General features: G+C 33.0%; 3 protein-coding genes across 3 annotated transcripts; 2 read left to right on the top strand and 1 right to left on the bottom strand.

Annotated features, from left to right (window-relative positions):
- Positions 1-328: 328 nt before the first annotated feature.
- LOC140046627 (DNA polymerase nu-like) lies at positions 329-9,912 on the top strand. Its single transcript, XM_072091322.1, has 22 exons — positions 329-1,014; positions 1,107-1,218; positions 1,303-1,479; positions 1,903-2,030; positions 2,191-2,300; positions 2,519-2,643; positions 2,895-3,027; positions 3,323-3,387; positions 3,584-3,667; positions 3,987-4,091; positions 4,324-4,380; positions 5,198-5,251; positions 5,418-5,483; positions 5,581-5,635; positions 5,743-5,820; positions 6,621-6,735; positions 7,009-7,091; positions 7,306-7,377; positions 7,510-7,680; positions 8,301-8,447; positions 8,748-8,809; positions 8,917-9,912. Exons 1-22 carry the CDS (start codon positions 329-331, stop codon positions 8,992-8,994), a joined length of 2,763 nt encoding a protein of 920 aa, XP_071947423.1. The 3' UTR covers positions 8,995-9,912.
- Positions 9,913-10,198: 286 nt separating this feature from the next.
- Positions 10,199-14,299, top strand: LOC140048146 (uncharacterized). Its single transcript, XM_072093192.1, has 7 exons — positions 10,199-10,333; positions 11,053-11,146; positions 11,642-11,770; positions 12,009-12,311; positions 12,642-12,927; positions 13,051-13,361; positions 13,766-14,299. The coding sequence occupies exons 1-7, from the start codon at positions 10,302-10,304 to the stop codon at positions 14,048-14,050; spliced, it is 1,440 nt and encodes a 479-aa protein (XP_071949293.1). The 5' UTR covers positions 10,199-10,301; the 3' UTR covers positions 14,051-14,299.
- A 138-nt stretch (positions 14,300-14,437) lies between these two features.
- LOC140048145 (transcription elongation regulator 1-like) lies at positions 14,438-26,798 on the bottom strand. The gene is made up of 18 exons (XM_072093191.1): positions 26,669-26,798; positions 26,070-26,256; positions 25,744-25,950; positions 24,154-24,340; positions 23,588-23,845; positions 23,161-23,385; positions 22,906-23,039; positions 22,610-22,701; positions 22,142-22,296; positions 21,798-22,003; positions 21,113-21,321; positions 20,685-20,835; positions 17,817-17,984; positions 16,991-17,161; positions 16,690-16,869; positions 16,197-16,280; positions 15,715-15,815; positions 14,438-15,426 (listed from the first exon to the last, which is right to left on the bottom strand). The coding sequence occupies exons 2-18, from the start codon at positions 26,196-26,198 to the stop codon at positions 15,222-15,224; spliced, it is 2,862 nt and encodes a 953-aa protein (XP_071949292.1). The 5' UTR covers positions 26,199-26,256; positions 26,669-26,798; the 3' UTR covers positions 14,438-15,221.
- Positions 26,799-26,845: the final 47 nt, after the last annotated feature.

Genomic DNA, 26,845 nt, shown 5'->3' with positions numbered 1-26,845 from the left:
CTTTATTGCAGAATCAACCAAATCAAACAACTATTGTTCATCACTTTATAACAGAAAATTCAAGAATGACAAGTGTTCTAATTACTCTTCAGAGCTTTTGAAAAAGAATAAAACCCTTGAACTAAAAATAAAAAAAGAACCTAATGACTACATAGATGCTGATCAAAATACAGTGAGCCTCCTACAACGAGAGAATAACATTCTGGCAACAAACCAAACGACACGCGTAAATAGAAATTGTGTAACTTCAAATGTTTCTCCTTCAACAAGTAAATCTTCACTGAACCATCCTTGTATGACATTTAACAATGACCTTGCTACATCAGAAATGGGTTTGTCTACTGTACCCATTAGTGGTGATCGTTTCACAATGGATTCATCCGTGCAATCAACTACTGATACAGCAAAAAATACTCTACGCACAGTAGATTCTTCTAGTAATGTCTCTGAAAGCTTTTCTTGTAATCAAACTTCTTCGGTGCCACATACCCCAGACACTCACTTCTATAACAAAGACTGGAATGATAGCAAATCAAGCAATAACCAAGATAGTCCACCTCTCTCATTTTCTGATGATTCAGATACAGAGTTTAACAATCCGTTCAATGCCAATAAAACAGATCATAATAATAATTTAACAGCCAAAGATTTAAAAACAAATACAAATAATTGGTATTCTTTTACATCAGCTGGACTTCCATGTACAGAAAAGCATTCAAATATTGTTCTGACCGACAGATGGCATAATCATGATCAAGAAGAACAACAACCAGTCTGCATTAGTACACAATCATCCCAACCAGAGATAAAACAGGAGCATTTAGAAAAAAAAAATAAGATGGAAAATTCAAAATTAAGTAGAGACATGAGAGAAATTGCAAGTATCTGTACAAAAGCAGTTATAACAAATAGGCCTATGAACACATGCTATAGTTCTTTTACTCGTACCAGTCAGAATGTTTATGGATCAGATAGTACTAAGGAGCATTCACTTCCAGTGACAAAATATTCCAGGTGGGATATAGTTTTTTTATTAGTCACCTAAACATGTTTTACCAAACATTATTTTAATACTAATAATTATTACCATTTTTATTCTAATGTAGAGATATGAGAAACACAATGAACAAGAAACAAAAGGAAAGTAATTGTAAAAGAAGATTTCAAACTCCAGTAAAGAGACCGTGTACTCAGGATAGACAACTCAAGATTAACCAGGTACAACATAAACTAAGTAGAGTACAGTAACAATTCAAACTGAAATACTGCAAATAATAACATTTATTATTTGTTCATTTAAAGGTATTTTCTCAAAAACCAACTACATCTAGATCAAAAGAATTGATAAATGTAGCAAGGATAAATGAAAAAGAAAGGCAGATAGTATTAGGCAGTATCACCACAGCAGATGTTGTAGCCCTAACACTAGTGTATGCTGACAGTTCTACACAATTGAGTGGAGGAGAAATACACACAAAGGTGATTGTGTACATTTTATATATTGTGTATATTTTATTTGTTTATTCTCACCGTATGTTATAGTATTGTCATATTACAACACATAGGAATACACACAAAGGTGATTGTGTACATTTTATATATTGTGTATATTTTATTTGTTTATTCTCACCGTATGTTATAGTATTGTCATATTACAACACATAGAAATCAAATAAAACACAGAACAAAAACAAAATGTATGTGTTTACAATAACAAAAATGATATGAACAGCATAAATAGTGATAGTCCAGACTCCGTAGAATAAATGCGTCATGAATGAATCTGGTTGCGGGCAACATGTCATTGTATTCAATGGAGCCGATTATGCTTACAAAGTTAGATTGTATAATCTTATCCTAAATTATTTGATTTGATAACAGAATCCATTTTTTTTTTAATAGAAAAGCAAATTGGCAAAAATGCAGTCTGATGATCAACCCATTGGTATAACCCTGGTTGCCATGAAAAAGGAAGAGAAAATATTCGTTCACATACCTCTTGCCATTAATGATATGGACAAATACACACGGTACAAGAAATATTGCATTTTGACATTTTTATATTTTTCGAATTGACACACATTGGTACTTCATTGTTATCACTACATTATTATCATTTTATTAATAGTTTTGTCATAATATGTATGCTAATTACTAATATATCTATTATAATTTTTTTTTTTTTTACAGTGTAATGTTTCAAAATCTGATGTCAAATGTATCTATTACTAAAGTATGCTTTGGAGCTAAAGAATTGTTTTGTGCTTTAATTGAACACTATTCATTTAACCTCCGAGTTGGTATGTTTGTCATTTCTATGATATATCTAACAGCATTAAGACATAACAAAGGATTCCAACAAGCATTGCTTGTATTTTTAGGCAAGATACTTTACTTATGTTTGCCTCTCTCCAGGTGTACAAATGGTTTCATTCAAACATGACTGGGCTCTTAGATCGATGTATTATTTTTATATTCAATGGTTAATAATTATTTAGTACAATATTTGTCGTTTCAGTTTCCAGTGATTGGAGAGTAGACGATCCAAAGATAGCAGCTTGGTTGTTAGATGCTGACCATTGCCCAAATACCTTCACTGAATTGACCGATATGGTAGACAAACAAACACCAAGACATTCTCAAGTATAATATTTATTATTAGTTGCTTTTATGATGATGATTATGAAGTTGATACTGTTGTTGGCATTTTGTTGCTAGTAGTGATAACTGTGGCAATTTAGGAAAAATAAATTATTATCATTGCTGGTACTTAATTACTTTACAGCAGGCATTGACAAATTAACTTATGTTACGTCACTATTAATTGTGCATTAGGTGTCTGTTTTCTACAAACATGGTTGTTTATCTTAAACTATTTCAATTGTGTGATGTAGGGAAGGTATATGGTTTGTGATGATCTGCTGTACATGATAAAAACGATGTCAAGTTTAAAAAAGAAACTTGATGATGCAAAGTTATTGCAGCTTTATGAGCTTCTGGAAGTAAAGATATGCCCAATATTAGCAGGTAAGAATTATGGAAGTTGAATTACATAGCTCTGTCTACTCTATCAAACTAGTTTGACAAAAAAAGTGTGATATGCCTAAATATGGTAGTGATATGACATCATCATGTCCATATATAGGCACTAGTTTGATAGTTAAGATAGAGCTTTAACTTAGGCAGATTCAGTCCCTCACTCCTACATTAACCAAAAATAATAGAACAGTAGATTAATTTCAGAACCTATGTCATAATTGAGCATGGTATCTTAAATTTACTTATATGTGTTAACATTATTTAAATTTATTTTTCCATGAAGTGATCGAGACACTTGGTATTTTGGTTGATGCAAAAGTTTTGTTGCAATATGGACCAATTCTACAAGTAGGTGGATAACATTCTCTTTAGACCAGTTTGTTAAAATAATGATTTTAAGAAATTCCGATTTGAAATCAGAATAAATGAATTGAATCAAGGTTAACCAATGACTGCTGTATATTGAAATCAGATATTTAATGTTTTAAAACATTATATATTTTTAATACCTTTCTATAGCTTATATAATTTTGGTTTTTCGCAGAAAAGAATTCATGCAGTTGAGAAAGAAGCATTGGATCTAGTGGGTTATTCATTTAACATTAACAGTAACCCTCAATTAAGACAGGTATTAACAAGGATACCTTATTTATTTTATTTTTATTTATTTTATTTTTTAAAATTTTATTTTCATTTATTTAATTTTTATTTATTTATTTCATTCCAAACCAATAGCGAATCATTGCCACTAACAGACTGACAGACTGGTTTATTTTGTTGAATTTTTATATATAATCAACTATAATCTAATCTTAATATAAAATCATATGGTACAGTATGAAATCAAGAAAGGGTGTTTATTATCTATAAAAAGCAATGGATAAAAAATGGGTCAATGGAAGAATAACTGTATTTATCTTTCATTAAATTTATATGTTTATTTTGAGGTATTGTTTGACGAGTTAAAACTAGATGAAAAGTACAGGCAGGATAATAGCAAAGGACTAGCAAAAACTACAGTCTTGCAATCAAAATCAACGTCTGAATCAGTTGTAAGCAACTACACAAAATACTGTGTTTTTGTCATTTACACATTTTTTTATATTTGAATTCTAGATACTTGTATTTATTGTTAATACTTGTTAATATTGTTTTAATTAAGCCTTTTGCTGCAATCACAATATTTTTGAATAAATAAATGTGTCTGCATACTTTTATAGCAGCAACTTTTACATTCATCTTACCTTTCTTTGTAACCATTTTCCTGCATCTTTTTTCTTCTAGTTGTTAAAATTGAAACCATATCACAAACTTCCAGGCTTGATATTGGAGCATAGACAGGTACTAAAAAAAATTCAATGATTCTTTTTATAATTAATCATAATCCCTACGATATTTTGTATTTATTTTTTATAATGTAGGCATTTGATAATTCCACATTTCATTCCATTTTATAATTTTATGTATCTTATTATATATTTAGACATTTGAATATTTGATTGGCTAGTTGCTATTATATATTTAGACATTTGAATATTTGATTGGCTAGTTGCTATTATATATTTAGACATTTGAATATTTGATTGGCTAGTTGCTATTATATATTTAGACATTTGAATATTTGATTGGCTAGTTGCTATTATATATTTAGACATTTGAATATTTGATTGGCTAGTTGCTATTATATATTTAGACATTTGAATATTTGATTGGCTAGTTGCTATTATATATTTAGACATTTGAATATTTGATTGGCTAGTTGCTATTATATATTTAGACATTTGAATATTTGATTGGCTAGTTGCTATTATATATTTAGACATTTGAATATTTGATTGGCTAGTTGCTATTATATATTTAGACATTTGAATATTTGATTGGCTAGTTGCTATTATATATTTAGACATTTGAATATTTGATTGGCTAGTTGCTATTATATATTTAGACATTTGAATATTTGATTGGCTAGTTGCTATTATATATTTAGACATTTGAATATTTGATTGGCTAGTTGCTATTATATATTTCATATGTACAGTATTTGTTTGTAGACAGATAAATGTACATGCAACAGGAAAGTATGGTTTGACAATTGGTTTATGAGGTTTTGAGTGAATTGTTGCAGGTTTAAGGTTTAATATTGTTATTATTATTTTAGTTAGTAAAAGTGAAATCAACTTACATTGATGGGATACTAGAAAAAGTTGATGATGTAAGTAGTATTGATATCAATATAATATTTTGATTTATTATTAATTAGTCTCTGTTGTTAAATTTAAATACTACTTTACAAAATATTTGTACAGGAATCGCCAAACTGATACAAATGATAGACCATAGTGTAAAGCATTTTCTTACGATATATTATTTCCTATCAGGGTAAACTTCATACAAGTTGGGATCAGATTGCAGCATCTAGTGGCCGTCTAACATCTACTAATCCAGTAAGTATCCTCAGAAAATTTAGTGCAAGTAATTCCTTTTGGCAGTATTTTAATGATCTATAATTAACGTATTTACTTTTTATTTACTGTACTTAAGAACATACAAAACATCCCTAAGCAAGTTATAATGAATGCAATCAAGCAAAACACTGGTAAGTGGTAATATATATTATAAACAAACAACAACTTTTAAAATGAGTATAATATAGTAAGATTATTATAGTACAGTTGATATTTGTTGTTAATAATTATATTACAGAGACAGATAGTCAAGTAATTATTATCAAGCCAAGAGATGCGTTTAAAGCATCAGAGGGTAAAACATTGATTGCCGCAGGTAAAATATTTGTAGAAAACAAACTAAACTTAATCTTCTGTCAAATATTAAAGGCATCAAAATATTAAATGAGTTGCTTATGTACATGGCCAGACTAAAAATAATAAAACTACAGTAATACCCCTCCATTCTCCATTGGGACACCCAAATTAAAGGGACACCCAAATTAAAGGGACACCCAAATTAAAGGGACACCCAAATTAAAGGAACACCCAAATTAAAGGGACACCCAAATTAAAGGGACACCCAAATTAAAGGGACACCCAAATTAAAGGGACACCCAAATTAAAGGAACACCCAAATTAAAGGAACACTCATCTTAAAGGAACACTCATCTTAAAGGAACACTCATCTTAAAGGAACACCCAAATTAAAGGAACACCCAAATTAAAGGAACACTCATCTTAAAGGAACACTCATCTTAAAGGAACACCCAAATTAAAGGAACACCCAAATTAAAGGAACACCCAAATTAAAGGGACACCTCTATTAAAGGGACACCTCTATTAAAGGGACACCCATATTAAAGGGACACCCATATTAAAGGAACACCCATATTAAAGGGACACCCATATTAAAGGGACACCCATATTAAAGGAACACCCATATTAAAGGAACACCCATATTAAAGGAACACCCAAATTAAAGGGACACCCATCTTAAAGGGACACCCATATTAAAGGGACACCCAAATTAAAGGAACACCCACATTTAAGGGACACCCATATTAAGGTGTCTCTAATAGGGTCTTATTTTTACAGGATTTTCAACACATCTAGAAAGATTCTTTTTTCCTTCAGATTTTCAATCAATTGAATTGCGTTTACTAGCTCATTTATCCCAGGATGCTGCACTTTGTGCGGTGTTTAATAATCCTGGTGTTGACGATATATTTGTTGAGTTGACAAAACATTGGTAAGCATTTTTTAGCTTTCAATAACACTAAAGTGTCTAGTCTACAGTAACAAACTTTATGTGAAAAAAAAAATGTGATGTACCTATATACTGTATGGACATGATGATGTCATATCACTTCCATATTTGGGTATATCCCTACCATATTTAGGCACATCACACTTTTTTGTCAAACTTGTTTGATAGTGTAGACAGAGCTTTAGTAACATTTTTTATATAATTGTAAATTTAGGAGGAAAGTAGATGTTTTATATAATGATTTTTATATCTTAGGCTGGGTGTCCAAAAGAAGGTTGTAAGTGCCACAGACCGTGATCGTACAAAGCGAATTGTCTATTCTCTCATCTATGGAGCTGGTGAGTGGTATCTTAATAATTATTCAAAGTATATAATAAGACATGATAGCTAAATTGAATTACATTGGATTCAATGACATCATACGTGCAAGAAATAAATGAGTAAATTTTAAGATTTAGATTGACGTGGACACATTTTAATTTCTAGTACTTATTTGACTTTTTTTTTATTTATATACATTAAAGTTATGTTATTATTTCTTGCTAACAACAGGTACTGAGAGACTTTCAGAAACATTGTCTGTATCAACAAAAAAGGCTAAAGAACTCCGCTCAAGTTTTCTAGGTTAGGACTAAATAGCAAGTTACATTCTGTATTGGGGTTAAGTTACTTTTGTTGTGGTATACAGTATTTATATTTCATGTCACTAATATGCCTATATTTCAAAGTATATTTTTTGTTTAAATCTGTTGTCAGCTAAGTTCTGTCTTGTAAAGCAGTTTACATCAGACTGTATTGAAAGGTGTCGAAAACAAGGCTTTGTGGAGACAATATTTCATCGACGTAGATTGCTTCCAAACATCAAATCATCCAATTTTCAAGAAAGATCATTTGCCGAAAGACAAGCCGTCAACTTTGTCATTCAAGGTCTTTTTATATCTGTTATATTACAATAGTCAGTTGCAGTGCTGGTCACCCAAAATTTGTGTAGTAGAGAAATCTATTTTTATCGATAACCAATAATTATTCCATTTTTACTTCAATTAATTAAAATGATAAATATATAAATAATTGAATGAGTAAGTTTATAGATATAGAATTGTACACTTATTATTAATTAATCTAATAAGACAGATTTGAAATACATAATAGATAGACTAAAGCTCTGTCTGCATTATCAAACTAGTGTGGCAAAAAAAGTGTGATGTGTCCAAATATGGTAGTGATATGACGTCACATCACATATTTTTGTCATCAAATTTAATAATGTAGAGACTTAAGCCTAGTCCTCACTATCAAACTTTACTTGACAAAAAAATGTGATGTGCCCATATATGGACATGATGATGTCATATCACTACCATATTTGGGCATACCACTACCATATTTGGGCATACCACTACCATATTTGGGCATACCACTACCACACATTTTTTTGTCAAAACTAGTTTGATAATGCAGACAGAGCTTTAGTCTATCTATTTATTATTATGAATCCATTTATTTTAGTGTAAACAGAAAACAAACTTTTTAAATGTTGACTGCAGGTTCAGCAGCTGATCTGTGCAAAAGTGCTATGATTCAAGTTGTAAACAAACTGAACTCAAGAGCAGACTTAGATGCACACTTACTATTACAAATACACGATGAATTACTGCTTGAGAGTTCTGATAAAGATGTTAGCAGTGTTACAGGTACTATGTAACCAAGGCAATTTAACAACAGGACAGGGTGATCAAAGAGTTTGTCTGTGGCTGCGACACTATCAGTTCCAAGCCCTTTTAACAGACACCAGTACATAGTACTGCTGGTATTTATTGCAGCCAGACATAAGATCAAAGGACTGTTACGAGTTCCTATCTTGGCAAGGCGAGCTCAGTGTCCTGTTATTAGATTGCCTAACAGTAGTTGGTGCATATAAACATTTATTGAGTTTATTTAGAATTATTTAAGAATGTAAATACTAAATGTGGATTCAATGTGCTTTATTTCAGAAATGTTAAAATCTGTAATGGAATCTACTCCTAGTTTGTGTGGTTCCTTCACACATCTTACAGTAAGATGAATCTCATTTTGGAAAAGTCAGGCTATTAACAGACATGCATTAAGTACATAATTCTTTATTTGTTTATTATTTACATTATTATTCATTATTTGTTACAGGTTCCAATTCCAGTGTCCATTAATGTTGGGAAGACATGGGGTGGCATGATACCATACACTACCAAGAAATCGTGTTAGAAGAAGAGAAAAAAAAATGATGATGCAGCATGGCTACACACATTCTTGCAAGCTCTGGCTAACTAACGTACCAATAAACCACAAATATATTATCAAACTAAACTATACAGAAATTGGAAATACCCATTTCTGAACAAAGAGGGGTTTTCCCAAGTCACATAGGCGGATTTACCCATCTGGTCATCCCTCCTTACATTGTATAGACAAATATCGCCCTCACCCCACCACCCTCTCCTTTATTTCTTGGATCCGCCACTGCTTCATTCCAGGTTTATTTATTTGCAGTCATATATGCCTGTTGTCTTTATCATTATTGTATTCATTGTGTTGTATTATTTGTTGAAATGAGTTATACATAAGGGTCAAAACTTACTTTTTATTTTGTTGCTTGTTCGTTCAAAATCCAGTAGTAAGTTCAAACTAACACAATACAAGTATTAATCCAATATATAAAATACAGCATTTGTAGCACGCGTGTCCACGCTGCAAGCATACTAACATATAAAACACAACAAAGCACACCACCTGTGTATTCAAATGACTGCTGAATATAGCTGATTCGCACATGTGACACAATGCAAAGACGTACATGCAATTTGACCAATCACAGCACGGATATCATCCAAACCTATCCTTGCGATACGTCCTTGGGACGATGGTTATAGAATAAACGAACAAGTTTTTTTGTTTGTTGGGGAAAGAAGAAAAAAGGGGAAAAAATCTTATTTTTGCTATAAATACTATGAAATGAAGTGTCTATCAACATTATGCTAGAGCTTTTTTTAAATCAAATATATTAGTTTTTAATGGAGTTGTTTTAAAAATTATTTTGCACATCTGTGAACCTTTCTTGTAAAATCGGCATATTATTCAGTGTACAAGATAGATATATACTGATGTGTACGTTATTAAATTATGTTGAGTATTTAAAATATGGTTTCATTTTTGTATGTCTATGACACATTGTGACAAATAGTAAGATACTGTTGTGTAAGAAATATTTTGGTTTTGTTTCTTCCTTACATAACAAAAAAACCAATGACTTTTTCATTCGATCTAAAATATTTTATGTTAATAACAGTACAGGGGCGCATGTCCCGCGCTTCTTCAGCGCACAACGTGTATCGGAAACGCGTACACGTTCAACCATGGAAACAAAACGCAACTTACAGAAACCACAGCAACGAATGTAACACACAAACGCCTACAACAACCGTGCAGTGAACAGTCACTGAAAAAACGCTGGATATACGGAGTATTAAAAACATTATTTATATTTATTGGTTAATATACCCTATACGTAGAAGATGAACTGTATTTGCCAAATTTGCAACTGTGGGTAAGTACCTTTACTAGGCCTAGCTAGCTGCCAGTTAGTTGGTTAGTTAGTACAAACGGATTGATACTTTTGTGCCAACATTATATGTTTCGTAATATTAAGCAGTGTACATAAACACTAACTTAAGTTCAGGTGGAAAGCAAGACCCAAGCAGAGTTACGTAGCCTATATCAGCAATAATAACGGGCGGTTATTAATTATTAATTAACAAGTGTGTTCATACGACAGTTCAATAACATAAATATAGCCTGTGCCATCATAAATATCCATTGATGAAAGGTTAGTTAGGCTATGTGTGTGATTATTAAACCAACGAAAAATAACCAGCTGCCAAAGTCCCTAAAGTTAACTTGTAGTAAAGAACAAATAAAGTTTATGAAGAGACAATGAGGTCTAGCCATATATTTGCTCCATGGTCTAACCTATCACAATTAATAGTCATTTACTTTCTAAGGTTGGAGTTTATTATCTCATTTCCTTTTAATATTTCTAAACTGAGATCATTGTTATATATTATTGTTATTAATATTATTGATTGTTATATAGCATGGACCTAGTATAGGTCAATTGTTATAGTAGGCCTACTATCCACAGATACAATAAAACATAATAAAGACATATTTAAACCTTTTGATTTGTTTTTTTTTATATTACACACATTATTAATGTTGTAAGTCTGTCTAATGTCATAGTATCTTAATTATAAAATGTTCTTGCAGGCGTCATCGTTGTCCTCATGAAAAGAGGCCAAACAAAGTTTTCAACCAACAACCAATGGTGAAAGGCATGTGTAGTTTGTCGGAGTACCAAAAGGTTGGCGTTTTATTTTTTCGAATAAAAGTTGTATTTTTTTATCTGTAATTTGTGGACACCATTTTTATATAGTACAGCAGTTCAACAATTTTAATAATGATATTAACAATGAAACATAATCGACGACCATGCTGAAATTATAATTTATTAATGATTACGATGATGAGGTGATATGAATGATCAATGAATGGACGAAAGAATGAAAAGATGGGTGAATTATTGATTGATGGAATAAATGAATGAATACAATAATAGATAGATGATGTATTAGATAGTTACCTTATTCTAAATGTGTGTGTGTACTAATGTATATTACTGTATTAGTTGTCTTTGAATTACTTTTATAATATTGTTAATGTTCTCAATTGAACCACTTTGGAAATGCTTTAGCACTGAAAGTGTTATTCAGTCTAAAGACGAATAAATAAATAATAATAATGAATAAAAAAATATATCAATGTACAATCGAAAGCTTTATTGTCCTTCATTTTGTAGGCGTACTCAAGTTTGCCATGGCAACCTCCTCGAGAGAGTATGCGCAAGACTAGTAATAGAAGTACAACCGTGCCATTTGTTGATGTAGAGCTTACGACCACTTACCAGAAGACGTACGTGCCACATCAGGTAAACACGATAACCAACAATTATAGAATTCTTTGTGTTTTAAAAAACTTTATAGTTCAAAATTGCATTTATCTCGTTCAATACGTATGCACCACAGTAATCCAATTAGGAGCAACGCAATTAATTTACATCAAATTCGTTAACACATTTAGACCTACAGTATAATCAATAAATTCGATCAATTGAATCGATAAATTATTTGAACAACTAAATAAATAAGCGTTATCATTTTTTATAGGCTCAATCACGTGTTAAGAAACCACCGGTCAAATATCAACCACCGGCCACTAAACTATCCGTAGCGTCCACTTACGATATAGAATTCACGGAGAAGAAAGCCCTACCTGCCCAATCTTATAAACCGAAAGACAAAAAAGTTACGTTCCGGAAGCCGTTTGAACATACGTCAGTTACGCAAGCTACGTATACACCATTTGATCAGGAGGAGCTTGAGCATTGTAAAAGGGTTCCTCACAAACCCGAAGAGAACCTTAAAACGACGGGGTCTGGTGAAAAGTTCACGGCAAAAACAACTGTACAGGTAAGAATATACAATAATGTACACAAATGCATTTTGGTTGGAAAAAAAAAAAAAAAGTCCAGCACAAACTTTATATAATTCGACAATTATAATGTCCATTTTATGTCCTATATTTTGGATTTATTTGATAATAGCAATTTACCTCAACCTAAAATGTACCTTAATGTTTTCCATCATACATTCTATGTTAACTTAGCAATAAAGGATGTTTTTAACTGGACACTGTTAGAGAACAGTAGTTTACTATTGAACAGGCTCCCCAGTATAAAGAATAACGAAATAAGATAATAAAACGTTATTATAATTATAACTAATTGTTTGGTTTGGTAGGATGATTTCAAACATCACGAAAATGTAACTCCGGCTAAATCAATGCGACCAGCCGAAAAGGTAGTGGCTTCAAAAGAACCCTTCACAGCCAAGACCAGTCAACAAGCCGAATTCACTCCGAAAACTGTCGAACCAGTATTGATGGTGAAACCACAAGAGCAGTTGCAGAAGGGCAGTAAATCGTCCACTTTCGATGGACAGACTACATTTCGACGAGACTTTCCCGAGCACACAAACCATAAGAGGCAACAGAGCTATAAACCTAGGGCGGAATATGTTGAAAACGGTATGTCATAAACCAGACCCTTACGGGGGCCGAGGTTCGTATTTGGGAAAAGTTTATAATATCGGAAAAACGGGTCCAATTTAAAAATTATTAATTTCTTTATAATGTATTATTTCATTTCAGACACAAAATTTGACGGCAGAACAACACAGCGAATTGCATATAAAGCTTGGGAGGTGCAGCCAAAGGCATATATTCCATGGGCAGAAAAAAACAAACGCGCTCCATATGTGAAGAGCAAGTTTATGAGCGTGTCGTCATACCAAGATGACTACAGAGACCCAGGAATGCTAATTAAGTTGAGTGATTGCCGTGGAGAACCTTGCAAGTACGAAAACAACCTAGGAGCTGCTGGCGAACCATTTGAAGAAAGCACTCAGTACAAGTCGGCTTATGTGACATGGGATAACGTGAAACCTGCGGCCTCTTACAAGGTATAGTACTAGTAACTGCTGCTGCTTCAGTCGTAACATTATTCTTAATCTCTGTCTACACTATCATAACTATGTGACAAAAAAATTGTATGTGCCCAAATATGGTAGTGATATTCTTAAATATGGTAGTGATATGACATCATCATGTCCATATATGCGCACATCACAGTTTGATAGTGTAGACTGAGCTTTATGTTACACGTTTAATAATATTGCCAAGAATATTCAAAGAATTATATGACTTTCACAATAAGTTATTGATAACCAAGATATTTTATATAAACTAAATCTCGTAAGGTGCAGACAGGATCGTCACAAGTAACACCCAAGCAGGATTTGAACACAGGACCTTGGAACTGGAAGGAAACCAGTAGCAGTTTAATGTTTTCTTCACTTTTTTGCAGGTTGTTCAGGAATACAAAGCACCAACTACTCCACTGATAGGAAAATCCATCTTCCAATCCCACTTCCTTGGAAAACCAGCTCCACCGGCAAAGAGTTGTCGACCAGAACTACGTCCTCACACATCTAGCGGTATGATATCCATGAAGACAACTTACAATACGACGTATCAAGGAAAGCGCCCCTTAAGCTGTCCTGCGCAACGACTTGGAAATGATGCAAAATATGAACATGTAAAAGATAGTGCCACAGGTCACAAGTTCTTCACAGAAACTGCCAAAGTGTAGATTGACATACATTTATAATTCAGAAGTGCAATATATTGTTTATAATCAACTATCGTATATTATCATTAAAGTATCCATATAACATAATACTTTTTACGAGTCATTATTATTATTATATAACCCACCTTTAATAATCACCAACAGTTACAGGATCAAAGTCTTGTTATGCAGCTTAAGTAATAGCACTAAAATCCTGGTATTTAAGCAAGAGGCAGGATTTGAACTTCAGACACCAGAATTGGTATGTAAGCATGTTAACAAACAAACAAGCGCCAACATTAAACCACTACGTTACTATGTCAATGATTTGATAAAAGACAAATTTATTTTTGCAATACAAAAAATAAGACTGAATTTGATTAAAAGTACAAATTATATTTAAAGAATATTTACCAGAGATAATAATAACTACGTGAATTCATGGGATCTTGTTTAATACCGAGTTAAAAACAAAGCATAGTTACATTTATAATAATTAAAAAAACATTCAGTATCATTTAGGAAGGCAGCTCAATAAAAGCATATTGTTTGTGTCTAGAATACAGTAAATCAAAAAAATAATGTGCAGGTAAGAAAATGTAATTGAAAAACATCAGGCCACAATACATTGATTTTCAGATAGAATTTAACAAAAGATTACACCTATATTATGAAACAAATTTTACATTTCTAAAATAATTTTCATCAAAATACACACATTCTTATATTAGCATTATTTAATTACTGATAAATTACCCCCATTCACTAATTGACATAAAAAATTAAAAAAATTACTAACCCGTTAGCTCCAACCAGAAAGGTTATTTAAAAAAAAATCATGGGGTATAACATCGGACCTGATGCAATTGACATTGAATCCGTAAAAAATGATGTCCAAAAGCATTATTCTCTCTTGGACGCAACGACACAGGCACAATGCAAGTGAGTTGACCAATCACAAGTAACAGTTTGGATGATCCATTGTATCATGATTGGTCAAATTATTTGCAGTGCGCTTACGTCCTTGCGTTGCGTCCAAGTGGCAACAAAGCTGAATAGAGCCATGACTTTAAAAAGTTGAAAGAGATTGAGTTTAAAATTTTGGCTATGAAACTTACAGGCGACAGCTTTACGGATAGGTTCTGATGCTGTTGGGGGAGGGGATGGCCCTTAATGATGTCATCAAAATCTGTTACTTCATGACAGGTTTACGGGTAGGTTCTGATGCCGTTGGGGGAGGGGGTGGCCCTTTCCGATACAATTCGTTGATATAATCAATCAAGATATCCTTGCGTTCATCCTCGATACATTCTAAGCATGTGTAGCGCTTGTCCTTTGATAGAACCTTTTCAATATCATACAGGTGTTGGTCTGATTCTTCCAGTAACTTTTTAGATCTGAAAAAAAGTGGATAACCAGAATACCACCTTTAATATATATATCTAAATTCAATCAATTCCAATGATCGTCACTCATAGCAGTGAGAATGAGGTTTGAGTAGTGACTTGACTCTGATGGGTGTCTAGAGTCTCTCAGTAAATTTTCTCCTTGGAATGTTCAGGAGCATTTGGTTGCTAGATCTTATTCTTTAACAATACAGAACTCATGTGGGAAAGAGGCCACAGTAAGCACCGCTATTCTGGTGCATCTAAAATGTACTAAGTACTTGATTATTCTCAACTTACTTGTGTGTGATTGATTTTGTTTCCTTCATTAAAACTTTAAAATCTGCCTTAGCTGTGTTATATCTCTCCTTTAGATAATCATAGAACTCATGTTCTTTCATCTAAATACAAAACATATTAATTTTGTAAAACCTTTTAGTAATACATATAAGGACTTGCATACAGTGTACATGTGTAGTGTACAGATGGGTCTTGAATTGCAAACTAGCATAATTACTATCAAACAAGTAGCATTGACTAGAAGCTCAAATAGCCCTTATTGTGCCATCTGTTCCCATTATTTTAATATCCAGTATATGTATTCAAGGCTTTTTTATTCATTGATTCATTCAACAATTAAAATCATACATGGCAGCCAAATGCTAAAATGCGTACAAAACATCAAATTATTTTTTACCTATCAATAATGGAGTAAATTTTGTATTATACAAAAGACAGTATTGTTCAGAATGCCGTGAATACCAAAATGATGTTTAACTTACCCGATCACTAACATAAAACTTTGTATAGCGCTTATCTTCTTTGATTTTTCGTTTCACTTCTTTCCAGGATGAAGTTAATGTAACCTATAAATAAAATATAAAAAGAAAATACATAAAAAACTTTTTAAAGCTTTTAATTCTTGTAGCCATTGTCATCTTCATAAATTCTACAACCATCACCACGGCTATTGGCAATTTACCACCACTATCACTTTACAGCTATCAATTTTGACATTTTTATCAGCACTATCACTTTTACAATGTTGATACTGAGTCACTCTTGAGGACATACATAATGGTGCTGTAGTTGGCTGCCGATGAAATGACGGTACTCTTAAGAGAGAAGAATGTTGTTGAAAAGGTATAACATCTAAGTCCACAACGCTCTGATCTTCACAAAATAATGCTATATAAATGTCGCATTATATATATTATTTCACCACTGTCATTTCATGCAACTCCATTGACCTGAATGACCTAATTGGTGACATACCCCTGATGTTTCATCAAGTAGACGACGGAACTTGTCACGTCTTCTCTGTAGTAAACTGTTAACATGCTCGTTGAACAACTTCTCTTTCTCATCTCTTTCCAGTAATCGTGCCAACTCATATCGGTGATCTTTCTTTAGCTGCTTTCTGGTCTCACGCCAAGAAGCATCTGCATCACGCACCTGAAAAATGTAACATCTATTTATGCAAATTCTTGATCTTGGTTACACTGTTATATGGAAAAAAGTTATAATATTATAATAATACTAGTTTGATAGTATAGACAGAGGTTTACACACTTACCAGATCTGCCAGTAGAGCTTTAAAATGTTGTATAGCCTCATCTTTCTTGTACTGGTCCCTTTCTCGATCAAGCTCCTTCAGTTGTTCACTGCGAGCCATCTGTACTTCCTTTTCACGTTGGCGGATGCTAGCCTCTGCACGCTTTTGCTTCTCATGCGCTTTGTTTGCTTGCTGTAAAAAGTGAAACATTTTTAAGACAATGTGTTCATTAATGTACTGCAATCTTGACAGCTATACTACTAAACTGTATGCATCCTCTTTGGTCAATATTATAATTTGTTAGATTAGATTCATAACTGATAGAAATTGATGAAGCATGAAGCTTGTGGCAGTTCTGTAATTATTTAATCAATAATTTAAAGTGACCTATAAACAAATTTACAACATTGAGACTATCGATTATTAATCAGCCACAGGTGACAGTGATTGGAAATGTCTCTAGAGGTTTTAATCTCCATAATCAACTTAATTAAAATAAATAATAGAGTTGTATTATAATAGTAGGTTTAATATAATACAATAGTAATAGGATGTTATTAGGTTTTACCAAGTAAAAATATTTCTTCCAATTAATTTATTACAATGAAATTGGGAAAGTAACGGTTTTAAAACAATTTCATGCTACTATTATTAAAAATTAGATTGAAAAAATTATTTTAATATGCAAATTTTTAAATTGGTTGACAGCTCTCAATGTTATTTTGTGCTAATTTGTGTGTTTAATTAGTTGTCTTCCCTTTAAATGTATTTATTTTACACTTATTGTGATAATAATTCAAATTGTCATTTTGAACAGAAAAATAATAGACTACCGAAAATAGTTTACCTTATCCATTGTTTCTTGATACTGTTTAAACCAGACCTCCCGTTGTGAACTGCTGTCAACTGCCTTATAACGGGGGTCAGAGTTCAAATACTCTTTAATCTTGCTCCAGCGTGACTTGTTTGTGATGTCATCTTGCTCCTCAAGAAGCGCAACAAAATCAGCTTTTAGCTGGAAAGAAAATGGGGGAAAAAAAGAGAGTAAATAATAGTGCAGATATGTTTCTATTTTCAACAGCTACATTAACTAGTGATCTTAAACTAAAAATAAAATGTTGAAAGGCTGTTCCATTTATGTGCAGGGGTGTTTGTCTTGAAGAAATATAAAGTATGATACTTACCTAAAGGTACTTCACACACATTATTACCTAACCTTATGCTTTGATTTAGTTTGGTACCAAGGAGTTCATTACGTTTTTATTATAGGTTTTATATAAACCATTAACACTTTGACTGCCAGAGGTTTTTCCAGTTAGAAACTGCCACCGCCAGCGTTTATAGCCCAATTCGATGTTTTTATTAAAGCTGATTGAAACTATGTATGTGATCTGATTTACATGTAATTTAGACTAAAATAATCATAAAGACTTTAGCTTTACAATGGTACCAAGAACGATTTTCAAATCGCAAAATGTAAATCGTAATAGTAAAATGAAAGTAACGCACTTTGTGAGTTTTTCGTAGTTTCGCGCAAGAAAGTAGAGATATTCGCGATTTTGTGCAAGACATCACAATATGAAAATATCGCCCGGTGAGATCAACAAACAACGAACAAGTTACTTACACGGCACCGGTAGGCCTATAAAAACAAGTTATCACTATCGAAAAATGTATTACATTTTATAAATCATAAATCTTACATCAATGTTTCGCCAAAATCCACATAGTAAAGACACCAGGCCTAGTTAACTAGGCCTAAAGTTGGTCCGGAACCGTTTTATGACTAGGCCTAGGCTATAGCCTAGTACTACTAGCCTAGCCTAGCTAGTAAAGTGATGATAATATTCATACCATTTCTAATCAAGTTTGTTGCGTGAAACTCGGCCACTTACAGTGAAACACCAAAACAATTAGGGTATACATACAATAATAAAATTAATGACTTCTTATTGAAAATTCATCCATTATTTTTTATTCAGATAACAAACAAACATGCCAATCCACATAAACCTTTGTAATGCTTCGGCGGCATAGCTAGCGCGCGACCGATACACAATGCGCCAAACCATCGCTGTACGCGCTACTGTGATGCGCGGTGTATGTTATTTCGTGTTTGGCAGTCAAAGTGTTAAGATCCAGGGATAGTCTATCTATTTTATATTAAGTTTTTTAATTAGAAGGTGTTTGAAAAACCTGTTGCTACATATACATACTAAATAACACTCATAAGTAAAGTAAACACTCATACATCTCATCCAAAACCACCCAATCGTATGGAATAATTCCAACCTACTATTGCACGTCATTCCTGGTATTACTCACTACTAAGAGATCCATGAAGAAAACAAACTTATTTTCTGGATACAAAGAGGTCATTCAGCTCCAATAGAAAGTGTTAAGTATGAAAAATATTCACAAGCCTCGTTCTAATTTTTATGCTGAAAAAAGAACTGATTTTCTTTTCAATTGAAATTGAATATTTAATTGAGTAGGTCTTAAAATTTGAAGAGGCATGTGAATTTGTTTTCTTACTTAAGCAGAAAGGAACTCTGTTGACAGACCCAAGCCTAAGTAACTCATACACACCTTCTAAAAAACTAGAAAAGAGCTAAACTCTCTGTCTGTGTTTAACCACAACATCACCTGCTCAAAATGATAGATATAGAACATTTTTGTACCAGAGTTGTCTGGCCAATGAGGCTGTAGAAGATTTATATCACCCACAATGCTTTGCTCCTTTCCTTTTCTTTTAATGCACCTTGCAAGGGGTTCTCAAGTTTTGAGCTCTGGTCTGCTTAGAACTCCTGAGGCGCACTGTAAAGACTACATTCTTAGTATTAAAAAGAACAAGGCCGGTTAGCTTATTAAACATAAATTTGTTTACACCAGATTATATCCGTGGTAAAGTCCATGAATAACAAAAAAATAAATATGTCCTCCAAAATTGTCACTATAAATTATATTATATTATGTTTCTCTGGTCCAGCGCTAAATCATAGATTGAGTTGAGTGAATTTTAAATAGAATAATTGAAAAAAGTAAACACAATTTCATGCCTTTATACAGTGGAAACTAATATATAGATCATATATGGGGAAAATATATTGAAATTGGTCAAAATTCTACAAGAAGATACAGACTTAAGCACTGTATCTTGATTAACAACAAATAATTATTGAACAGTTATGTTTTTGGGACGTTTTTAAAGGTGGTCCAAATTTCCACTGTATATAAAAATAAATTTCAGTAAAATGATTCCTTTCTCTCCACACGCAGGTTGTCAGAAATGAAGGTATGTTGTATTGGAATCAGTATCTCTCATACTGAAAAAAGCTTAGTCAAATATTCTAATGACTAAGCCGTTATACAGCCATTTCTGTTTGTTTCCCAAAATGTTTATCAAACAACACATTTTTATTTCAATTTTATTTTATGACTTTCTTCTATATCAGAAGTAATTTATAATCTTCTTTTCTTGCAATTTTAAAATGTTTAGGTAAAAGTAATAGGTAACATGTTCATAGCAAATGTTAGATATTAATTGGATATACATTTTAGTTAAGTCATAGCTTATGGTGCCAAAAATATTAACAAAATTGAGTTAAGCATCAACATTGTTGGTTGTGAATTTGTCAAGTACTATTTTGAGAAACAGTCAACCTCTCTTACAAACACTTTCACTCCTCACACCCTGGTAATAAATTTGGTCTACCTTCTCCAACTTTGTCTGGCTTTGCTGTTTAACTTGTTTGCGGACTTCAATCATGTACTCGTTAAAGACGCCCTCACGTTCACGCATCTTCTCAATGTTTTTAAATCTTTGGTCCTTCCCAAATTTCTGAGCAAAATCGCTGAATGTTGACCTTAAAAATTATAATTTAATAATACCAATCTTTATATTTAATAAGTTGAAATAAAGTTTGCGGTACACTACGTAAGTTTAGTTTCGTAAAGAACTGTCGAGTTTCTCTCAATATGATTTGATATCAACATATTTATATCATCATGTAAACCTTAAAAAAAATATATATTTATGACAATTAAATGATTCAACAACAAGCAAAACACTTTGATAGATATTTTTTTTTTCAGGGGGACAATATATCATTGAACTAAAGCAGACTTAGAAAACAAACATACTTTGGGACAAGTTTAGCTTCCTCCATCAATGCCCTGTACTCATCTTTGTGTTGCTTCACTTTCTGTGCTTTCTCCTTCCTTTCTTCATCTGCTCTAGACTTGACATACTTTTCAAAAACTTGTTTTCTTTCTTTTGGGCTTAGAAGAAGGTAACGTGGGTCGAAAACTATCTTATGAAGCTCCTTTTCCCAGGTAGAAAATGCAGACACCTGTTTAAAGAACACAAGACAATTGAGTGAAAATGCAGACACCTGTTTAAAGAACACAAGACAATTGAGTGAAAATACAGACACCTGTAAGAACACAATACAATTGAGTGAAAATGCAGACACCTGTAAAAACACATGACAATTGAGTATGTGTTTTTTTATGTTATCGCAGTATTTCAATGAACAAGCTTACGGTTATAATTTTAATAACAAAAAGATTATTGTAAGCCAAATTCCCTATGAGAAATAGTTAATAATTTTTCTCTATTCAACTCAATAGCCCAGTATAAAAAGTCAAATGGGTTTTTTGTCAAGTTTTGGTAGTTGTTTGTATTAGGTTTATGGATTTGTTTCCTTTGATTTTCCCACAAGCACCTTGAGCAAACTCTAAGCTAGTAAAGCATTTCTGGCTAGATAAACGGAATATTGATTAGTTAAGTCCACAGTGAATTAACAAGAGGTATCAATAAACATACCGAACGCTCCAAGAGCATGTCTTTGAACTGTTTCATGCGTATGTCTAGCGGCACAATAGCACGTTCTCTAGCAGCTTTCACTTCAGCTTCAATTGATGCCTCCTTCTCAACATTTGATTCTTTTTCTGGTTTTTCTTTCTTCTTTTTCTTTGCTTTTGGCTGTTCCTCGACATTTGTATCATCTTCCATTTTCTTTTTCTGAGCAGCTAAGTTAAAAATGTCAAAATATATTTAAGTTGATGTGCAAAAAAACATAGTAAGCAATATTCTGATTAAACAACTTTATTATTTCCAATTATGCATTCTAAAAGACCATTTAAAAAAAATAAAACTTGATAACTTACTATTTTCCGTTTCCTTTTCTTGGTCTGGGGGAGGAGCCAAGACCATTCTATCGACATCAGCACGACCAACCAATTCATCTGGTCGATCCCAAAGAGATAGTCTTGTACTTGGGTTGAAAAAGAATACCTTCCCATCGCCTGTCCAAACAATACACCTAAAAAAAAACACAAAGATTTCAAGTAAGGTTAATATCGTTACAATTTGGGGTTTAAAAAAAAGTTTATTTAGTTTTGTTATGTTATTTAGTATTTAGACTTCTTTGATAGTACCCTTCTCCGAGTGAAAATTAGTTGATGCAGATAAACGAAAGCACAGTTTGTTACCATGGAGAATCTGGGACAGGTTTAGTGGTGATAGGGTTAGCTTACCATGGAGTACCAGGGACAGGTTTAGTGGTGATAGGGTTAGCTTACCATGGAGTACCAGGGACAGGTTTAAAGTTTGGATACAAGTCAAGTTTTGCTTACCATGGAGTACCAGGGACAGGTTTAGTGGCGATTGGTTTAGCTTTCTCAGCTGCCTTTTCTTCTTCTGTCATCTCCTCCTCTTTATCCTCAGCCTATAATTATAAATATTATATTTCATTACATGCAAGTATCAAAATGCATTGAAATGATTATGTTTGGCAGTTGCAACATTTTATTACACAAAATAAATTGAAAGCCCAATACAAATGAAACAAACCATAATTTTAAGTTATTAAGTCAGATTATGATATTTATGGACAGAAAAAGATTTAAAAATGAGATTGACATATTTATACCTCTTTTTCCTCTTCTTTTTTATCTTCTTTATCTTTCTTTTCTGCCTCATCATTCTTATCAACTTCCATTCTCTCTTCATTTTGTTTATCCATATTGTTTTCTTTAGCCATTACATCCTTTTCCTCTTTGTTGTCTGTTGAAATATTAAATAAATTTATATTTTACATTCTTGACTTCTTTCAAAATCGTTTTCATAAATCTAATGTTAGCCTTATATAAAAGATCATGTTTTAGTACGTTTCAAATCTAAGTACCTGACTTATTTTCTTGTTCTATCAATTCTTTGGGTTTTTCCCAAGTTGATTCCATAGTTCGTTTGTTGTAATAATAAACTCTGCCATCTCTAGCATGATGTTCAGACCAGTCACTCATGTTTGGTAAGCCACCTGTTCCTGGTGGCCCCATTGATATCATGTTAGGAGGTACCATTGGAAGACCGGGTGGAAACATGTGTCCTGGCATCCGCATTGGCATCATACCTGAAAGAGGTTAAGAATTTTCTAATAACAACTAAAATTTAATCATTTACTATAACCATACATAAATATAGGGTAGTCGAGTGGTTAGGACACTTGACTGACCTGGGTTCAATTCTCAGTCTACTCAGCTGTAAATGAGTACTTGGTTGAAAACACCATATAAACTGCTGTCTTATGACTAAATCTACTAATTAATTCTTACCTGGCATTGGCATATGTGGCATTCCAGACAAATGAGGGGGTAAAGGCATACCCATGGGAGGTGGAAGAAGACCCATTGGTCCGTGAGGCATCATATGTCCTTGGCCAGGTAGGGGAAGTAGAGGCCTAATTGGCGGCATATTTGAGGCTTGTTGGTTGCCAGCCTTATGGCTTTCTTGCTGGGGTTGCTGGCTAGGTACACTTGTGACTGGCTCCTGTTGATTGTCTGACACAGCTGACTGGTTTGAATTGGGCTTGTCTGAAATAATATAACACAGAATTTAACAAACATTATAATAAAAGGGTTTAGTGTGTGAATACAATGGGCAAACGGTGTGTTTTAGTGCCATAGTAAAATTAGAGTATTTTAGAAATGTCAAAATTATGATTTAATTTAACATTTCTTCATATAATATACATACAGTAATTACATCTTTGCCTGTTTACTCTTTATTGTTTCTAAAATAAATTTATAATTGTAATAATAACATGATAGAAATACAAAAATATGTACAATATGTATAACATACGTTTACACTGCTAATGTATACATTTATATTATTTTACCCTGAGTTTCCACATTTTCTGTATTTGCTGCCTCTTGATTGGATTGTTTTGCAACCACATTTCCAGATTGAGCTGCTGCCACAGCAACTGCAGCTGCGGCAGCCTGCAACTCACTTTGCTGAACAACTTTAACATTATCAGGTTTTGACCATTTTGATTCTCGTGTCTTGGCATGGTAATAGTATATCTGGTGTCATAAGAAAAAAACAAGAATTAAAATTTTTATCTAATCATAAATTTATATTTATTCCTCATTGATTTGTTTTCTTTCAAATACTTATTTTTAAAAATTTTTTTCATTGTTATTTTATTTATTTTTTTTTCTTATTTCTATAAAATCTCCCATTTTTTTTTTTTCTTTTATTTTTTGCCTTTTAAATTTGATTTTTACTTTCTTAAAATGGACCTGAAATGGATTTTCGATTTTTTTCATTTTAGAATGATGTTTTGGGGGCTATTAGGTGTTGCTAGAATGTATATTGTTACAAAATATAAATTGGCCCTTTTGGGGAAAGCCCCATTTGAAAATCAAAATAATTCGCGGGTGACGTCACTTTGCGAACCTATTCCTATCCCAGTTTTTTGGCTATAACTCTTGAAATCTATGGAGTATTTTCTAAAAAATGCTTGTGCATTTGCAGAAACGTATTTAGAATTTTTTTAGATAAAATTATTACCGCATAAACGGTTATTCATCGAGTAAATGACGATTTAAAATCTTAAAATCAACGGGTTTTTTCTGGCAATACCGAAGTTGGCCTGGCAACGTTGTCCGGGATACAGCTCCGTGCGCAATGATGCGTATCCATATTTTCCGTTCGTGTATTTTGTATATCGTTCGTAATTTATACTGCTAAAATGTGTATAGTTTCTTTAGTTTTTAGTTTAGCAGAATTAAATTAGTAATATGAGATGATAGTTTATTTGTCACGAATCAGGCAGTTCGAAAACGAATTTTATTCATATTTTACTTTGGCTTGACAATGAGCGCAGCAAGTTGTTGATATTGCTTTGGTCCTTGGATGCACATGAAACGGAGCCTCGCCGCATGATGTGGGTGGATCGACTCCGCGCGCTGGATTGGGGGCCTAGGCCTAGTAAAGGTTTGGGAGGTAGGCCTTCTAAATTCGGTTTTTAGAACAAACGAAGTACATTTTAGGGACCTATATTTCAACAACATTAGATATTGAATAAATTAGTATTAGTGTCAACGGTTCGCGTATCTTTCCAGGCCGTCGATTCACTGAGTGCTGACTATCGGGCGGCATACACGCTGTTATGTCGATATCATCGTGTGTATATGTGACGTCGTGAATATAGAGGCTTCCGACGGCCGTTGAAATAGAATATTGCAAATGGCGCGAGTAATTTTCGCTAATTTACCATGGTATCTTAAAATTTCGTTTTTACTCAAAATACTATACATTTTGTTTTTATTTGTATGGGTTTGTGTTAATTTGATACATTTAAATAACATGTGTGAATTTCTTGAAAATCGAAAGTCCATTTCAGGTCCATTTTAATTGCTTAATTTTGAATTTGCACTGTATAAAAAAATATATGTACACAAATAATGCTAAAAGACGATACCTTTCCTTCTGGTGTTTTAGTCTCAACCCAGAAATCTTGGTTAGGATCCAGTACTGTGGGATTAGGAGGGACTGTTGTAGTTGCTGTTGGTGCTGTTGTTTGAGCTTGAGATGGCGTAGTGGTGGCAGGTATAGGAAGCGGTCCTTGGCCCATTCCAGGTGGCATTAATGGAGGTGGCATTCCACCTGGAGTTACAAATGGCGGACGCTGAAAAATAAATTAAAATTAATCACTTACCTGTGTATAATGTTACAATAAATAAAATGTGTTTTTTTATGTATTTTTTGTTTTGTCTTTTATAATAAAAGGATATTAATAAAGCTTACCCCTAAAGGAGGAGGCATGTTGAATGGCATAGGAGGCCTGTCGAAGGGCGGTCTTCCAAAGGGTGGAGGCATTCTTGGCATACCACCTCCCCTTGAGTGTGGTCCATAGTTTGGTGGAGGTGATCTCATGTTAGGTGGTGGGCCTGAAAACCTTGGAGGTGGCCCTCTCTGAAATGGTGCACTGAACCTGCAAAATTAAATCATGAGTTTACAAAAAATAACTTCAACTAAAATTAAAATATACTACAGTATTTAAAATTAAAAGCAGGCATGCAGGACACACGTACAGAAAGGCACAGCAGAAAAAAATAAAACACAAAAAAAAAATCAAAAAAAGCAACCAGAATCAAAAACAAAATGTAGACTTGTTTAGTTCACCTAAAAGAATTCGCCACAAAAAACACACACAAGGGCTAGGTCCTCTCGGCATGATAATCTGTCTTATAATAATAGTTTAGTATACCGCCGCCAACACATTTTGTTATGCCATGCGCGGGCCGTGTTGTACAACCTGCTGATGGCTAGCCTAGCTCTCCAACGAAACGGGGCCTAACGTATATATATATTTTCTCGCTGTAGAAAACTACATAGTACATTACCTTTGATCAAAAGAGTCTGCACTAATTTCTCTACCTTCTGCATTATCTTCTTTTGGGTTTATAGACTGTATTTTATCGTCAAGACCCTCCGAATTTTGTCCATTGTGCGAAACTGTCTCGGCTTCTGACGACTCCATGTTGTTTTAATTCTATATTTCTATTTTGTAACTGTAGGTG

This window comes from Antedon mediterranea, chromosome 4, assembly GCF_964355755.1.
Source record: "Antedon mediterranea chromosome 4, ecAntMedi1.1, whole genome shotgun sequence".
NCBI lineage: Eukaryota > Metazoa > Echinodermata > Crinoidea > Comatulida > Antedonidae > Antedon > Antedon mediterranea.
Note: the sequence above shows the minus strand (reverse complement) of the source record. Positions and strands in the feature narration are given on the sequence as shown.

Coding starts and splice junctions, on each gene's coding strand:
- LOC140048145 (XM_072093191.1), bottom strand. CDS start 26,198: ATGAGATCACCTCCACCAAACTATGGACCACACTCAAGGGGAGGTGGT. Junction 23,386..23,587: donor GCCACATATGCCAATGCCAG/GTAAGAATTAAT, acceptor AACCTCTTTCAG/GTATGATGCCAATGCGGATG. Junction 17,162..17,816: donor ATCAAGAAACAATGGATAAG/GTAAACTATTTT, acceptor CACTTTTTACAG/CAAGCAAACAAAGCGCATGA.
- LOC140048146 (XM_072093192.1), top strand. CDS start 10,302: ATGAACTGTATTTGCCAAATTTGCAACTGTGG. Junction 11,147..11,641: donor GTTTGTCGGAGTACCAAAAG/GTTGGCGTTTTA, acceptor TTCATTTTGTAG/GCGTACTCAAGTTTGCCATG. Junction 12,928..13,050: donor GGCGGAATATGTTGAAAACG/GTATGTCATAAA, acceptor ATTTCATTTCAG/ACACAAAATTTGACGGCAGA.
- LOC140046627 (XM_072091322.1), top strand. CDS start 329: ATGGGTTTGTCTACTGTACCCATTAGTGGTGATCGTTTCACAATGGAT. Junction 5,252..5,417: donor TACTAGAAAAAGTTGATGAT/GTAAGTAGTATT, acceptor ATTTCCTATCAG/GGTAAACTTCATACAAGTTG. Junction 5,484..5,580: donor GTCTAACATCTACTAATCCA/GTAAGTATCCTC, acceptor ACTGTACTTAAG/AACATACAAAACATCCCTAA.